We start from the raw sequence: 17961 nt of genomic DNA, 5'->3' as shown, positions 1-17961 counted from the left end.
TGCAGCCGTATGCAAAAGTACGATGGGTGCGAACATGGAGCTGCCGTCTCCTTAACTTCTCGAGGATGCATGAAAGCTTTCCTATTGGTGGAACTGGCCATAATCGTGCTACTCATGCCCACAGCCAAATCCCGCAGTTGCCTTAACTTTCATAGTTCCAGAGTCATGGCAATCGACCCCGTATAGCTTCGCCTTCGCGTAAATTCTCCATCCTTCTATACACGTGTCGCGTGGAGAGAGATCGTATACGCAGAGTCCCACCGAATTTCCGCCGCCGAAACAATGCACTTCAAACCCTATCTGCGTTGTGCCTACAGCGAGCCATAAACCTACCAAAAAACCAGCAAGCGCAACGATCACTACCAAAAGCCCAATTTTTAAGGCGAGAAAGTTCATCGATCTTCTCCAATACGCATCAGGCCACTATTTTAGCGGTTGTGGCGGCGTAAGACATGCCTTAGTGCACTCTGCCAACCCACATCCTCGGCAGAGTCAGGTGAAGGTTTAGGTAACTCCATCGCGACGTTCCCCATACAAAAGCCCCAACAACCCCACCCAATGATATGAAAAGAAAGGTTGATGCCGTAAAAAGTGCTGTTCCTGAAGCAGTAACTGGCGACAATGCCGCATTTCTAACAGCCGGCCGTGGTTCAATGCTTATTTCTGAACGAGCTTGAGTAGTTCTTCAGGCTGCCCTGCACTAGCTCTGTGGATCAATCATGCCATATCTATGGGCTCACTGATACAAATAATTGCGTGGTATTGATGATCCGCTACGCCGCACCGAATCATATTGCGACACGATGGAAGGATGCATACTTTTGGCTTCTAGCCTCAGGCTCGTAAGCTGACAAGAAATTCAGGTATGCGGCATCTACTGTATGGAAAGTGCGGGTATGTGCATTTGGAGGCAGTTATATATACGGTTAACATCTGGAAGTTCGAGGCCTCGGTCTTTTAACCTAGAGCCTTTTTTTATATCTCTAATTCAGTTCCATTGTCTTAAATCCGACAATCGGACAGTCACAATGAGCTCCAGCGAGTCTCGCCAAAGGTCTGTGGCTATCATCGGAAGTGGGCCCGCAGGATTATGTGCTGCATACCTACTCGGTCGCTCTGGATACGAGGTGACTGTATTCGAGAAGGTCGGTAGAAAATGGTCCATGTTCTAGTAAAGTGCTAAACAAAGCTGTTTATAAGAGTTCCTATCTCACCTTGGCTGGTCACTCTTATAGAGTGACAAAAGATAAACCAGGCATACCTCAACATGTGTCCACCTGGAAATCCACCGACGCAGCTGCTAATAGTCACTCGTCCATGACAATTGATATACCCTTGCGAGTGTTCTCCGGAAGATACTATACCAACTGGTGGCGGTTATTGAACCATCTGGGTGTCGAAACACAAGTACATTTATTCCATTATATGTTTACAATTTCCGGCATTCACTACGCTCGATTCTACTCTAACTTTCATCGAGTCTTACCATGTCTTGCTAATGGCCTGTGGATGAACCTTTATCTATTGTTCTGGTATGCTTGGTTTACCGCCGCCTGCTTTATGGTGCGGCCGCGCACCAACGTTGGAAGAAGTGGCCTAGTCGAGACATTTGACCAGTATATTCAACGCATCCTACTGCCCAAAAGGTTTATGGACTGGTTTATTCTCCCGCTATTTTCCGCCGTAGCGACCTGCAGCCATGATGACCTTCGTCGAATTCCAGCCGCATATATCGTGAACTATCGCAAGGGGACCTGCGGATTTCACCATCGAACGGTACGTTCCATGGAAGAGGTAGAAAGACGTCTGTCGGAAGGAGTCGCAGTCAAGCTAGGCCATACAGTCTGCTCGGTCGAGTCCAAGGATAACGGGTGTGTGCAAGTTGAATACTGCCCTCCTGGTCACTCGAGAGACAATGCGACGCGCACGAATTTCGGCCATGTTATTCTGGCAATCAGTGCAGCAGAAGCCACCAGGATCCACCGTGCAAGTGCCAAAGTCACTGCACAACTGGCGACCCGGAAAGTTTCTGTCAAAGTCCATCGGCCGGCAGAGGGTGGGGTTATATATAAAAAATCCTGGGATAAAGGAAGTAGCGAGGGATTTTTGCTCCACACCGAAGAGATAGGTGTCGACGAACTTCTTTCCCATTCCACCCATTTCCATCCATCTGGAATGGTTGTCACAGTCTCTCCGGTGGCTGGGGATGATACAAAGCACGGAAAAGTTGTTCCCTTGTCAGTTGACCACGAGGTAATCTTGATGAGGCCGTTGGTTACCGCTGAGTCTCATGCTCTCCTTCACAAAGTGTTTGCGGGCCGGACTGACAAAGGCCCAAAAACCTGGAAGAACGGGGATGGTAATGTTTACTTGGCTTCCGGATATTGTTCTACTGGCCTCCCTCTTCTGGAAAGCTGTGTTCGGAGTGCTTTGGAAGCTGCTGTGAAAATTGGTGCAGACGTACCATTTGAAATCAGCCGCCCTACACCCTTTTAAGAACGCAGATATGTACTTGAGTATTTATCATCTGTGAGTATAGCGCATACAGGCTACCATGGAGAAAAATGTAAAGCGCGATACTGATTAAATATGGGATCACAAAACACATAGGTATAAACCGCTGTCCCTCTTCAATCAAGGCAATTCAACCCAAGGGGCCGGTATTAATGAGAATGTATCAACGTTATGAACGATTGTTATGATACCTATCGCTCCAGAGTGATAAGGTATATCTCAATTTGTCATCACCGTTTTCTTGCTTCTTCCTTGTCTTTTTTTTTATTTTTTTTATTTTTTTATTTTTAAGCCCGATTCATGTGCTCACTTCAAAATTGCATAAGCTACTTCATCTCACTGAGGTGTCTCTCCCTTTATCTGTTGTTCCAATAAGCTTCGTGTATATCTTAATCGAACTTTTCGTGGACAGATTTGTATTCCACGGGCTTGACAGCTGGCAAATTGTCTTCTCCTGACTTGGAAGTAACTTCCCTTGGCAAGGGGGCAAAGTTTGAATAAATTTGGAAAGTCGTTTGAGTAATATTTATCATAATGGTCATGGCTCCCCGGGGAGTGGTTTTCGCCCGTAGACGATCGTACTATAATCATTTCAATTCAGTATAAGCGCAGTTAAACGGATGAAGTGAAGGCAAGATGCCCCGGCCATACATACATCTCTTGATATGCGTGGATATTTCGGTTCCGTAGTCCTTGTCTCATCTGGGCGAGGTATACCTCAACTTCGATGCGTTGCCACTAGTGGATTCAACAGTTCAAAATCATAGCTTCGAGGAGTACCATAGACACAAGCGATGAGACTTACCCCGAGAATCTTAGTGAGCAGCATCATTGTCCACCCTTCAATGCCCTCCTCCCATTGAAGGTAATTGTAGCGGCCCAGTTCCTTTAAGTGCGGGTCCTTCGGCCAGGCGCCAATTGGGCATTTGAAGCGTTCTTCTACGACATCGACAAATCCGGCCTCTATCATCTTTGTCCTGGCCAGATCCCCGATGAGAAGAGTCTTGCCAAATGCCTCGCCCGCCTCCACGGAAATCTGACCCCATTTTTCAAATATCGTTCCGTCTGTGGATCCGTCATCGGATTTAGGAACAACGCCCTGCTCCACTTGTTCAATATAACCTCCGGGCTTAAGATGCCTATAGAGAGGACAATTAGCCATGTATGCTAGCAGATAATAACATCAAGAAGCCTTTCACTGCATGACATGCCGTAGTGCCTGTTCGTAAAACCTATCCCAGTCGGTAACGCAGCCATAGAGACCACGTACATGAACCATATCAAAGCTGTCTTCCTGGTACAACCACTCATCCTCACAGTCGTCGATTTCGAACTGGAGATTTGGAGGAACGGAGGTCGGCTGGATGGGAGATAGATCTGTCCCGATCACACATGCCGAGGGATGTGTATCCGCAAAGTCACTAAGTGATTAATTAGCCATCTGTCCAAGCGAGGCGTTTAGAGTTACTTGACTACAGACATTGCCCATATGCCAGTGCCTGTGGTTTGTCTGCGTATTTAGCAACGTATGCACTAATTTAATTCTCTTTTTGTCCAAATTATTTACCTGTGCCGACATCCAAGACTCGCTAAAATGATGCCTTGTTAGATCTTGAAATATTAGTTACCATGAGGACTGTTCCACGCACCTGGGGATTCTCTATGATTGGCGCTAGATAGAGTTTTCCGTGGAGTAGGAGACTGTACACATGGTGGCTGCGGTCGGGTCAGCTAAGGTACTCGAGCACAGAGAGCAGATAAATTTTCCCCCGGCACGGAATAATTACCCTATATCCAAATGATCACTAGCTTTCTCATCATTTGGGCCCCTATAAAAGCATGTTAGTCACGGTGCAGTGGTGGAAGGCAGGAGCCGGTACCAATACGCCCCGGCATGGTAGGCATGGTAGCGTCGGCCATTCTCGAAGTAGTAATTGGTGATACTGGTTCGAAGTGAGAATGAATCGCTGCGTAGGGATCCTCATTAGTTGACAAGAGCTGAAACCTGACGGGCGCAGAGGGTGAAAGCGTACACTTTATCGTCATACATTGGATTATCGTCGAGATTATCGTCCTAACTTCGCTGTCAACATCAAGTGGTCCATAGATAGTCAATCATTGTATTCCTTACGACGCTTATCAAACTGTTTTGGGGCATGTTGATAGCTAGCTCCTGGTGGATGTCACGATGTCGAGGGACGGAATTTCCAGAGGAAAAAACAAGCGTTTCCGGGAGGATGGTTCGACTCGGGAATAATCACCTAGACAAATTATACTTATGCGGCCTAAATTATAACTGGGTCGTCGCCACCCAGGCTGTTGGGTTGGTCTTATGTTGCGGGATAACCCTGGTCAGTTCAAAAGCATGTAACCCTGTGAGTTAGCGCTGGCGGCAAGCACAAGGACACGGTATCCTACGATAGGCTCCCAAAGAACATAGTCCGCTGCAGCCACAATCCTCACCGAACCTCTCGGAATTTGACAAACTTTTGCAACCGATGGAGATCGGTATGGTATTGACTGGAAATATGACTGGTTTCCCCTTTTTGGTGGTACGTACTACCAGACAAGAACATGCTTTTATTTCCATCAGGAGAGGCAGTGGTGTGAGTTTTCATTTGAATCATCCATTAATACCACGGAGACGATCTGCGAGTTCAGGCCTCTCCAGCCTGACCGCTTTACCACCAGTATCATTGAACCGCCCCTCCCCCTCTTCAAAAAAGGGTTAAACAACGGCCTCCTTACAGCAACCCAGAGCAAATTGTAGACCAGAGTGTTAATAAAATAAGAAGCTACCCATCGAGTCGGTAACTTGCGCGACATGGATGCATTAGTAGCGTACGCAATTCCAAAAGATGGATTTCTTGGAGATGATGCCCGATGATTATCGTGTAAGTCGCCTGTACTGCGTTCCCTTCTTAGTCTGGTATGTATGCTGTAACATTTGATCTGCATTGCTTGATAGGTTGAATACAGTTTACGTATCACTTCTCTCTTGAGTTGTCTGCATTATCCTGCGGGGCAGGGCCGCATGAGAACCAATAACACAGATATACCGTAGCACTCGGGCGGGGAACCTAATGATGAATTAATGATTGACCCTAGCATTGACCCAAGGCTACAACTTCGGGAGTCACCAGATGGTTAGTAGGACGGGTAGTATGAGATGGTAGTTCCCCCTCGAGTTCCTCGTATTCGGGCCAACAAAAACTGATTCCAATGATCAACAAAAACAGCAACCGAGCCAATGACCATCAACGCTGCCGAGTTGTGCACGCAGGGAACCGCTTTGTTAAAGGGTTCGTTTATTTACAATTATACAACCTTCAATACTCCGTAGCTGCCCTTATAAATTGGTTCCAGGCAAAGAATACCCTGAAATTTAGTTATTAGACAAAGCTTTCAAATATTTGCTATTCCTTGTAAGACAAGTGGCCCCGCATGTAAGTAAACTAGGCAGGGTCATATTATTAGGTTTCTATAACAAACGAAGGATAATAACCCTACTACTTATGCCAGAATGGGAGTATCCTGCTAAAACAAGCTGCCAGGACTACTAAGCTTTTTAAACTAAGATTATATAAGTGCCTTACGCTAGCATAAAATAGACTAACTATTAGTTTCATTGATATGTATATAGATCATCAGAGCGAGAGTTACAGTACATACGACCACAGGGTGTGGAAAACAGGGCTTCCCGTCCGCTCAGCCGTACTTAAGCCACACGCCGGCCGGTTAGTAGTTGGGTGGGTGACCACCAGCGAATCCCGGCTGTTGTATGTTTCTCTTTTTTCATATTTTATATTTATTTAATAGATAGCTGTAAAGAACTGGAGCCTGTTTGACCTCTCGGGCACCCTGTTAATCCTATTGTCCCTAGTGTTCCTACTGGCCCTGTTGTCCTTATTGTTATCAAATATGTCACTACGTGTTCGACCCATTGGCCCTCGACAATCCACACAACACGTGGTTTTCCTCCCATTCCTCTTATGCACGATTCCTTTTTGTACATAGTCTATTTTATAGGTTCCACGGATTCAGGCCTGATAGTAGCTCTTGAAATTTGTTTAATTGTTCCCATGTCTCTCTCCTCCATGCTCTTCACCCGCTTTACCGGAAGCTCGCATTACGTTAAAACAATACCATACTATTGTGGAAGACAAAGTTATGCAATCTCTTGAGTGGCGCCTTTTATATCTTGTTATTAGAAGTAGGATCTGTCTAGAAGTATTTTATGCATCTTATTTTTCCAGGACATGCCCAGAGCATTCAATAGCCTTATATGCTAGGGCAATAAAGGCCCCGTTTTTAAGTAGGAGTAGTGCAAGTAATATACTACCTCCCGCTAAAGCAGCCTGCACTGTATTGCCAAAATACCCTACTATTTATTAATACCAGCTCCTCGATCTAACAGTAAAATTATTTTTAGACCCATTATACACAAGCGACTTCAGTACCATGAAATCTACCTTCGGAATTAATATCCGGCCATTATCCAAGAGCAGCCGGGCAGCATGGATTTCCCCCCCTTAATGATGCAACATGGAAAGCAACTAAATTTTGTCCAGGATATTTGTTATCAGCTCCAGCTACATTAATCTCTACGCCCAATTTAAGCAATTCTTCCACCAGTTCTACATTACTATTAAGTAACGTGATAAAAAAGAGTATTTTTATAGACTTTATAAGGTGCATAAATATTAGCTCTGTGCTTAAGCAACAGCTCCACATTCTTTTTATGTTTATTTGCACATGCAGCGTATAGAATACTTCGATAATAACTCTTGTTATTAAAAAAAAAGCTAGTTATCCCTAGCATTTAGATCTACACCTTCCGTGGCTTCCCCAAATAGCGTTGGGATCGGCTAGCAGCTACATAATTCTTTTATACACATATTTACTTACAGTAGAGAGAGCTCTATATTAAGGTCCGAAGGGAATATCGTCTATGAATTTGGTCCGCACCTCTATCATGTAACAATTAAACTAATATTATATGGCCCTTATTAAAGGAGAGCATGCCTATTCTTCGTATTAATACTTGTTCCTAGATCAAGCAAGATCTTCACCAGGTCTGGATATCCTCTAGCTAAGGTGCGAACAAGTGCACCGCTCAGGAATTGGCATCGGCCCCTTTAACAGAAGCTGTACTAGCCTTTTTTTTTGTCCCAGTCTATAAGGTGGTGACAACGTGCTGTATTAGTGGTGCTCTCAAGCGTGAAGGTTGGTCAGAAAAAACTGCGAAGCAGAAAGAGAATAAAATGCAGATTTGCGAAACGCGTGTTCTTATTTTATTTCTGATTTTTGCTCGCACTGTCTTGTTTACGTGGATAAATCTGGATGTGATAAAGGGATAAGCATTAGAAGAAAAGGCTGGACTTCCCTTAGTATCACACCCTCCTAAGTGGCCAAATTTCGTCTTGATCAACCGTATCAGATTCTTCCAGCCTATGCTTAAGATAGGGTTGTCTTGTCACGTGTCTTCTAAAGCTCAACTGAACTTCTATCTTTAAAGATTTTATTAGCCAACTTATTCATCACTGTGGGCCAGAGCCAAAATCTGTTGTGATGGATAACGCCTCCTTTCACCACTCTGAGAGAGTAGAACAAATGTGTTCACGAGCATGGGTCAAGCTCGTATATTTGCCCTGTACTCGCCGGATTTGAATCCGATTGAGGAGCTCTTCGCTGAGCTAAAAGCTTTATAAAAAACGCATTGACAAACCTACGAAGACAACCCCGACCAGGGCTTTGATTCCTTCCTTGAGTTATTTGTTGAAACTGTGGGTGTGAGGAATCAAAATGCAGAAGGGCATTTCCGGAATGCCGGTCTGACAATCGAGGACATGTAATGCAGATATGCTGTATTTAGCCTCTCTCCCAGCCATGTACTGTACTTCACGGTTACTCCGCATCAACATCCGTCCAATCAATAGATTTTAAGGAGATAGACATAATGTTTGCCCACAATGTGATAATCTTACCTTAGATATCGCGTTCAGCTCAACGCAGTGATGTGATGTTTATGTGGTTTGCAGGCAGACTGTATTGGAAGAGAAAGGTCTGAGGATAGGGTTAGGGCTGGGAAGCTTCCCTCCATATTCTCGCTCACCATGACAACGCCCCTTCTAACTTCTTCCTTTCTTCCCTGTCTTTAGTATTCTTGATATAGGACTCAATATGATTTTATCAATCTGATCCGCCTTTCGCACATAACACCGGCCACTTGGTCAAGGAATGGTCTATTATGTCTTTTAATTGTGGAAATTCGCGACAGATAATTTGGGCACCAACAATGTTTCGGGCTTGAGTACCATAGCTTAGAGATAAAATTTGACATTCACAAGGTTAAGAACACTTGTGACCAAATGAACATGCGTTCCAAATAAAGAAGGGTTAATCTATAGGTGCAGAGAACCCAAAAAAGGCAACGCACCATCACTATAACCAAGGGTAAGGATACGATCTTTAATGGCTGCAGGTTGACGGGGTTCAGAAGGGAGCAACAGTATATTTTTACCTCCAAAAATTACCCAGTCATTTTCCAGAGATATTTTTGGGGACGAGGTTATGTGCGGTTGGGGGGCAATAATATCTGGCACTTATCATGGAGCCTGAGGTGGCCTTTTAACTGTCTGGGGAGAAGATCTCAGACAAAATTAAATCTGAATTGCCCTTGAGTGACTGGCGCTCGAGGCCGGTCTTGATATCCCAGAGCTTTGATGCGCTGATAAGTAGCAGCAACTTTGCCCCGAATATGGTCTTCGGTCATTACTTTCATCGTCTATGTGGTGCAGAAGTGATGATTCCCTTACCACGGCAAAGTAATTTGCTGCTCTAGGTATCATCCCACTCGCCACGACACCCGCCGAAAAGCAATTTGCCGTTTTACCACAGCTGGCAGCGGCCATGTGATGCATCCAGCGCATCCACGAATACATAGTGTCCGACCCAGCCAAGGACTGTCGAATTGGACGGAATGAAGACGACGACGAAGAACAAAGGGTTGCCATCGATTTGGACCGCGTCGCTGTCCTACCTTCACAAAAGGCGACAAGCGCCTTTGTGCAGACTCAGGACATAATCATTGCACGGCTGTTTTTGAGTTATGGGATATTTCGCCAGCTGGGGACAAATGTATTTCTAACAACTCACAACCGTAGGTAGACCTACCTCTTGCTCAACATGATCCTGGCTTTCTAACTGGTGATGTTTCTACCAATAGCGCAGCTACTTAAGGTCGCAGACAGCGTACTGACCCTTAATTCAGACGGAAGAGTCGAATTTTAGACGACGGGTAGAGATGCCATTGAATCTGCTCCCTTGTTTTGCGGTGCCGAAGATAGAGAAGCCAGACAGCACGGCCCAAATGATAGGATCTGGGATCAGCCAACAAACCATCGAACGGCCCAGTGAATAACATGGTAGATCAGGACCGAACCAGGCAGATCGGAGGTTTATCGGTACACTATTACTATGCGCAAATAGTTGGTTTAGTCCTCTGCACCATGTTCCTTCCACGAGTGTGGCTAAGCAAGTGGACCGAGGCAAGAGGCGGCCAATCTCCGCTATATCTATCGGTCTACATTGTTTTAGCCCTGGGTACATCGCTGCTTGTCGTGGGATGCATCGCGTTGTCTTCCTTGAACTGATGCTCAAGTCGGCCAATCATTTACACTGGCGTATGCTCGACGCAGTAATTGGAGCACCATTGTCCTTTTTCTCCACCACTGATAGTGGTGTAACACTCAACCGTTTCAGTCAGGACCTGACCTTGATAGACCTGGCATTGCCTATATCTCTAATGTCTTTAGGATAGTCGTTTTTCTGATACATCGCCACTGTTGGCTTAATCGCGACGGCCTCAGCATACATGGTTATCACGATACCGATAACACTGGTTGTCCTATATTTCTTGCAAAAATATACCTGAAGACCAGCCGACAACTGTGATATCTTGACCTCAAATACCGAAGCGTACTATCACTTCTTCGAGGTCCTCGATGGACTGCTCACGATTCGGGCGTTTGACTGGCAGGCCGCCTCGACTGAGGTTCTGATCAAGCATCTGGACGAGTCTCAAAAGCCATATTACATACTGCTATGCACGCAGAGATGGTTTAATCTGGAGCTAGATATTATTTATGATGGCATTAGCAACGATCGTGGTAACACTAGCCGTGGAGCTACACGACAGCACCAACGCGGGCCTTCTCGACGTCGCATTGAACAACATTCTGGAATTCAACCAATTACTGTCATTCTTTATCACGTCATGGACCACCTTCGAAACTTCACTCGGGGCCGTCGCCCGCGTCATGTCCTTTGTATAGACAAGCCATCTGAGTTTCAACCTGGTGAACCCCCAGAACCACAGGTGGAATGGCCGAAATAAAGAAGGATCTCTAGAGATCAAGGATCTTTCTCTCTGTACGAGTACGGAGTTTCAGCCTTGACTAATATTTTTTTGAGTATCGCTCCAGGAGAGAGGGTTGGTACCTGCGGTCGCACTGCCAGGTTAGTTTTTTCATTCTCTATCATATGCTTAGCGGGAAAGCTTTCTTATGCTCGCCTTACTTCGTCTCGTAAACCCATCTCATGGCAAGATCATCATTGATGGGGTTGACATTGGAGACATCTCACCAGCAGCAATCAGAGAAGCTCTAGTAGCTGTTCCTCAAGATCCCTTCCCACTTCTAGGCTCAGTCCGTTACAATGCAGACATATAGGTGTCTCCAATAATGTCGAGATCATGTCTGTACTAAAGCAAGTCAGAATCTGGGAGGCCATTGAAAGCCGGGGAGGTCTAGAAGCGATCCTCGAGGATCATCCATTATCTCAAGTGAGAGCAGCAGTTATTCTGCTTGGCACGGGTCATTCTCAAGAAACGGACTCATAGAGGTGGATGTCAAGTATTGATCCTGGATGAGGCTACCAGTAATATTGATAGTGAAACTGATCATCGCACGCAACAAGTCTTGGGGGATGCTTTCAAAGGCTGCAGGGTTTGTTAGTGTAGCTCATAGGGTAGGTTTTTCTCTTCCTTTTTTCTTCGTTCCATTGTTTTGTGACAATGTCGACACGTTATTTAGTTTTATCATCAGGCTTCTGTCCACAGGAAAATATACAATTCCCTTTGATTTAATCGGTGCTAACCGAAATAGCTGGATACGGTCATCCATTTTGATCGAATCGCTGCCCACGACGCTGGGCGCCTTGTGGAGTTTAATAGGCCGCAGCGCCTTCTTGCGAGAGACGTCTTTTCCGTCGGATGTTCTCAACTTTTGAGAAACAGAAGTCAGACGAAATATAATATATGAGTTTTACACATAACGAATATATGTTGTAGATTCTAATTGGCACTTATGTAAAATAATACGAAGATCGGATTCTATAGTTAAAGGCTTGACTTTTATATAATTGTCTTGTTTCTCGTATGACATGGTCAGTTACACGATACTGTATATGGGAATTGGAATAACTATCAAATAAGCCGAATATTTTCCGAAAATCTCACCGCATCAAGTAGAATACACTGTCTGTATCATATAACCTAGTCAGCGCCATAGAAAAGAAAAAGTTCAGCTGTGTCCAGCTTATGACTCAGAATGCAGCCCCTCTTAACCCCGCAGAAATACGGGTTACGGAATGAAAACGCTATAGAATTTTAGTAATTGAAGGTAATTATCCTCCACGCTATTTCACCCAAGAGTGTCAATATTCGCTATCTACTAGGAGCGATCGTCCTCTGCAAATTTCTCCTGCCAAAAGGCTCGATAATGTTTCTGCTGCCCAAGCTGGGAAATCGTATCTATCTCTTCTGGAGTCAATTCAAACGACAAAACGCGCAGGTACTCCTCAAGTCGGAACGCCTTTCTGCTCGTAGTGACCGAAACATCTCCGCGGTCGAGAGACCACCGCAGAAGAATGTTCCCTTCCGACGTATTGTACTTCCTGGCCAGTTTGGATACTTCCGAGTCCACGGGACCGCCTTGCGCACGGATGGCCGGTGTCAGAGGCCCGTAGCAGGCAACTTTAATGCCTTTCTCCCGGTGGTAAGAAAGAAGGTCTCCATGCTGCAGGTATGGGTGATATTCAATCTGGTTGATAGCAATAGGAATTGTAGCAGTTTTCAGCGTAGCTTCAATGTGCGGTTTCAGGTAGTTGGAGACTCCAATTGCCTTTGCTTTTCCAGACTGCTGTACCTTTTCCATGGCTGCCCAGGCGTCCTGCAAATCGCGGTCGGATTTTGCAAAGAAGGGCGCATGGATTAAATACCTATCACATGAAGGTTAGAAGATAGAAAATCACCTTGATTTTCCAGGGATAACATACAGATCCACATAGTCGAGTTGAAGTTTCTGTAAGCTTTGCTCAATGGCACCTGGAATATCCGCAATGTTGGTGCGGACTTTTGTAGTGACGAAGAGGTCTTCTCGCGCGATTCCACTCTCCTGGATCGCCACGCCCAGCTCAGCTTCAGTACCGTAGACCTCTGCACCGTCCAGATGGCGGTATCCTAATCTGATGGCGGCCTTGATGCTTTCAACCAGCTCCCGGTTCACACTCTTATCCCCAGCCGGTTTATACCAGGCAGTGCCAGTGCCATAGCCCAGCTGCTGGGATCAGCAACACGGTACGGTCAAAATATAGAGAGATGATACTGACAATCGGGATGGAGACTTGGTCGTTGAGATTTACTGTAGGATATATGACCATCTTGCACGGATTTGTGGTTTGGAGGGATTCTGAGGGGAATGACTCGACATCCTCGTGAGACTCTCGTGTTATCGCGGACGAATTCCGACGATTGGTAAGCGGTATGCATAGTTAGTGTCGGCATATGGCACACTGTACACTTTTAAAAACCATCCTTTTTGGCGAGTTACAGGATACTGTGATTTATGTCTGACGCTTCATAGATAGTTTCAGGTATACATAAACACCAGGATGGCTGCTCCTTCTCTTCCACCAGATATGTTGCACTCGAGCCACTCGCCCCTTACGCCTGCATCAACGCACTATGGCAGATCGTCGAACAACAGATTTTCTGCGCCCTCAATATTACTACCGTTGCGGAAACACTATAATCCACCCGACTTGGCGGTGCGGAGTATCTGACCATCGATTCAACCCCTGAATCCATTAGTTAGCAGAGCACCCAGATAGGAATGCAAGAGACTCAGTTGGTTGAGATACTGGGATTCCTGGTGTTTCCACTGAATGACAGATTAGGCTAGTTGGCCTGTAACTGATAGAATAGCTCCCTGCGCATCACTTCCCCTGACTTCCTAGTCACTTCAGTTCCACAACAACTACCGCCGGACTCTCTGATCTCCGACACATTGTTACCCCACAGAGATGCTCTCTTGTTCGCAAAAATATATTTAAAGATAATGCTGGCAGAATATACTGTCGCCGGACGTGTTCAAGTTGAGACCGACGAAGACCGCAGTCGTAACAACCAAGCATTCACAGAGACGATCTGCACCCTTTTTAATATCTTAAGCCCATGGTCTACAAATGGTGAATACGAACCTAGTATCCAACTAACTATTTGCAATGTCTCGCCTAGCGACTTTACTGAGGATTTAAATCGCAGCTATAGACGCTTACTTGGTATAAAACAGCCCGGCGTGGATATACTTCACTGGCGATACATGTCATCTTACGTGGAGTTGCTTAAATCAACAGAGGAACTTCGTACCGTCGGTGTTATTTCTGATCTTGTGGTTAATAAAGGGATAGAGAGAAAATATTGCACCGGCTACGGTATCGAAACTTATATCTTGATTACCTAGGCTCCGTATATTAACGGCGAGATTGTCTGATAATAAGAGAAAAGATAAAAAACTTCGGGATAGGCTAAGAAATAAACTCGCCATTAGTCTTGCCCAGTGGCCTTTATCTTTAAAATGCCTTCACCTTGACTATTCTGGCGAGGCCCCGAGAGACGCAGACTTTCCTCTGTTAAAGCGCTCCAAACCAGGAGTAGATGCCTTCTGTATAACATTTAGACAACTAAGCCAGCAGCTCAAAATTATACATCTGGATGGCATCATGGTCGGCCCTGAGCTGTTTTGGCCGCAGGTCAATAATAAGCAACTATACTGGCCGAATCTCACATACTTCTACCTGACCTATGCTGCTTCCACTCAATCTGGCGAATGGCTCTGTGAACGAGACTCGCGATGTCCAGAATATTATTTTAACTGTAATTCGGAGAACGACAATCGCACTGCGCCATCACCTATTCTAAATAGGCTTTATATAGCTGCTGCGTATGCTGCGCGACACATGCCGAAATTAGACTTGTCGGGCAGGTCCAAGCGGGGATAAACAGCCTCCTAGGACATGACATTCTCCAGTGCGAAATAAAGCATGAATTTCACTACGAAAGAGAACAAGGCCGGGTGAGCTGGGTGGGTTCGTCTAAATTTCCACTTTCATCTGAGACCCGGGTGGCTTGGGAGATAGCTGCAAACACGATCATTCTGGTTTAATCGTTGAAAATATTGTCGAGAACGGCTCCACTCTCCCTAACGTAGTATAAAGGATTGGATAAAGAATGGTTATATCTATCTATTTATATTGCGATGTAGTTTTCCTCTCCTACACGCTCGTTCGAGACGCCTCAGCGAGGAGGACCGGGCACTTCCTAGTTAACTAACTATATACAATCAACACAACGTGCCTGCTAAAGGCACAACGAGCGCCCCCCCTTGACCCAAAAATCCCTAACTGCGAAATCACGCAGCTGAGACCTTCCTGTCTAGGAAAAGCCCCTGCTCAGCATTCCATCATCCCGGAGATGATAGGTAGACTAATCAATGCTGCCAAGAGGTTCATCCTACACTTGGAGACCTGAACGCTACTTAGTGGATTACAACAGAAGGTCTGAATGCCCGCCCCTGGCAAGGTTAAGGCCAATCCCTGCAGCTCCTACCCCTGAACCCGCTGGACTACACGGACTACGTGTCCGAGGTGGTTTAGGATCGACACCTTTGATACTACCCAAGAGATACGCACAACCCAAGACGCCTCTCTTAATTACTAAATGTCCAGCAGTGACTGTGTCTCACTCGGCTTCCCTTTCTGTTAATAGAGACGATATCACTGATTTATTTTTTATTTTTTAACAGTAATATTAGGCTATAACTGCCTACACCCGCGACACCAAGGCTAAGGCTTTTACCGAGATACTTATTAGCATGCTTACCCTGGTAAATAGGAGGTTGTCTCGTGTGATTAAACAAAATATTATCGAGAACTCCCAGGACAAGATCCTCCAGATAATGCAGAATAACTACCTAAAGAGACAGGAGGCACCATCGGTGAGCAAGAGTAGTAAATTATTTATCTACAGTAATAGCGGCAGTCCTAAACAGCCGGTGCTTAAACTTTTTAACAGTAAGGGCTCGGACCCAGCGTACGGTCTCAGACAACCCATGTCTCCATGGTACAATTAAGGTGTATACAGATAACCAGGGAGTACTTTGGACCATCTAATAACCGTCGCAGACCTCTGGCTAATACCTGGTCTGTGAAATTATTTATTTTATTAAGAGTTACCAGGAGAAGGGCTGGGACACATGCCTATGCTTAATTCCAGCCTAAATTAGTGCTCCAGGCAACAAATTTACAAGTAAAATAGCTAAACAGACCACTAGCTAGCAATCCCGGCTAGGCATTGGGGGGCTAAGAGCACCAGATCTGGCTAGACTCCTACACAGCAGGTTGTAATCTGCAGCAGACTGCTAGATCAAAGTAACTAGAAAAAATAAACAGTATTAAACATAGTACAATGCGTATTAAACTAGCCCTAGCACAGTATTATAATAAATTAGCTCTAATATGAGCAGGAAGATGCTAACACTCTACAAGGGACTTTTGCTAGCTAACCAAAGCGCCCTGGCCGAAGCCCAGAGAGGCAAGATTGGCCTAAATACCCACCTTATATTAATTTACTGCGCTAACGAGGTAACATGCCCCTGCAGGAGAGCCCCTGAAATGGTGCACCATGTCTTACTCTATTACTTGTAATATCAGGCTTTGCAAGTTTACTATTAGGGTAACCCCTAATTGTATCCTCAGAACCTGCAACGGAAAGCAGCCAAGATACTTTTAAATACAGGCAAACTGTCCTATCTCGCCCCAGCGCCCGAGCCTCTGGAACCTGTAGAATTAGACGATAACATAAGCAATATAAAGGGCAGATAGCTCAGTGGTGATCTAACACGGCCGACGAGGGGAACTGGTTATTTGCAGGACCAAGAGGTATAGATGCTAATATTTATAGGACTGTATATCTCCTACATTTCCCACACTAAGCTGCAGATAAACCAGCTACACGTCAAACTAACTAAAGGATCAAATGCAACTGTTAATGGGCATTAAGGGGCCAGAGGTGATTAGTATGAAGGGTTAAATTGGTACAGAAATGGTGCTATATCGGGCCAAGTCGGGAATATATATATATATACAAGGCGGGAAATAACTGACAAGAGGACACTCCAAGACCACCACAGATAGAACAAACGGGTGTAAAAGGTGCAAACAAAACAGGGTAGAGGCTGGAATCATGGTGCATGGAAGATATGAAGCTTTTCATGTAACTACTAATCACCGGAACTTTTGGCCGTTGACGACCCTGGAAGAGCCCCCTGAGGAGCTGTAATAATGTATAATGCAAATCTCTCTCTCTATATGAACACAGGATATGGAGAGGAGGGCTTCGTGCACTTAGTTGTAGTTGAATTATGTAACTTTGCATAAATTTATCAAACCCTTACCGCTCTGCACTTTCCAAATTTTTATATTCCTCCTCTTAGTACTTATTGTATTTTGCAACTAAAATAATTAAGAACTACTATAGCCCTTCTACATATAACTTAAGATTATTGCATTGACTCATTGAGTTTCCCTCTGAAGAAACCGCATACTGGAGGATCTACTTGATCAAGAGTGAATGGTGGGAATAGTGTGGATCTATAGTGTGACGGTTCCAAATGCTCCATGTCTTAACGGAGAAGTCTTGTTGACACGCTCAGGCTCATTCGGTAGCTGTGTTCATAGCACCGGCCAAGGGATATGACATAGTGGAGTAGTAGTGTGCCATCGCATGGGGTCCATCCTTCGAGTAGGTGAATGAGATGCAGGTTAGCACACGATCGGAAACGCTTAGATCGACATGTGCACTGCAATCCCTAGTTAGTCTATCATTTGTCATGTATGTTCGGAGACATGTCACTCACAAAGCCGAGAAAAAGCCTGGGACAGGTGCACGCCAGCTTGGCCCGCACAATGTGTTCGAAGAATTTCGATAGGCGTTGTGCCACTTCTAGATCATTTTCTCCACCTACGGGAATGTAAACCTTGGACTCGGCTTCAGACACTCTTGGGTGGAATTCCCAGTTGGTTACCATACCGCTTTTTGTATCGCTC

General features: G+C 45.3%; 3 protein-coding genes across 3 annotated transcripts; 1 reads left to right on the top strand and 2 right to left on the bottom strand.

Annotated features, from left to right (window-relative positions):
* Positions 1-1028: 1028 nt before the first annotated feature.
* On the top strand, positions 1029-2496 carry ATNIH1004_005241 (uncharacterized protein; the record flags this gene model as incomplete). The annotated part of the gene is made up of 2 exons (XM_033569895.1): positions 1029-1145; positions 1201-2496. 2 exons carry the CDS (start codon positions 1029-1031, stop codon positions 2494-2496), a joined length of 1413 nt encoding a protein of 470 aa, XP_033428701.1.
* A 556-nt stretch (positions 2497-3052) lies between these two features.
* ATNIH1004_005240 (class I SAM-dependent methyltransferase) lies at positions 3053-4564 on the bottom strand (the record flags this gene model as incomplete). Its single annotated transcript, XM_033569894.1, has 10 exons — positions 3053-3095; positions 3170-3252; positions 3320-3653; positions 3714-3935; positions 3991-4024; positions 4082-4103; positions 4164-4230; positions 4302-4343; positions 4395-4481; positions 4548-4564. The coding sequence occupies 10 exons, from the start codon at positions 4562-4564 to the stop codon at positions 3053-3055; spliced, it is 951 nt and encodes a 316-aa protein (XP_033428700.1).
* A 7684-nt stretch (positions 4565-12248) lies between these two features.
* Positions 12249-13236, bottom strand: ATNIH1004_005239 (aldo/keto reductase; the record flags this gene model as incomplete). The annotated part of the gene is made up of 3 exons (XM_033569893.1): positions 12249-12795; positions 12853-13133; positions 13186-13236. 3 exons carry the CDS (start codon positions 13234-13236, stop codon positions 12249-12251), a joined length of 879 nt encoding a protein of 292 aa, XP_033428699.1.
* Positions 13237-17961: the final 4725 nt, after the last annotated feature.

This window comes from Aspergillus tanneri, assembly GCF_003426965.1.
Source record: "Aspergillus tanneri strain NIH1004 chromosome Unknown AapTan_3_pilon_pilon_pilon, whole genome shotgun sequence".
Lineage (NCBI taxonomy): Eukaryota > Fungi > Ascomycota > Eurotiomycetes > Eurotiales > Aspergillaceae > Aspergillus > Aspergillus tanneri.
This window is presented reverse-complemented; position numbering and strand designations above follow the sequence as displayed.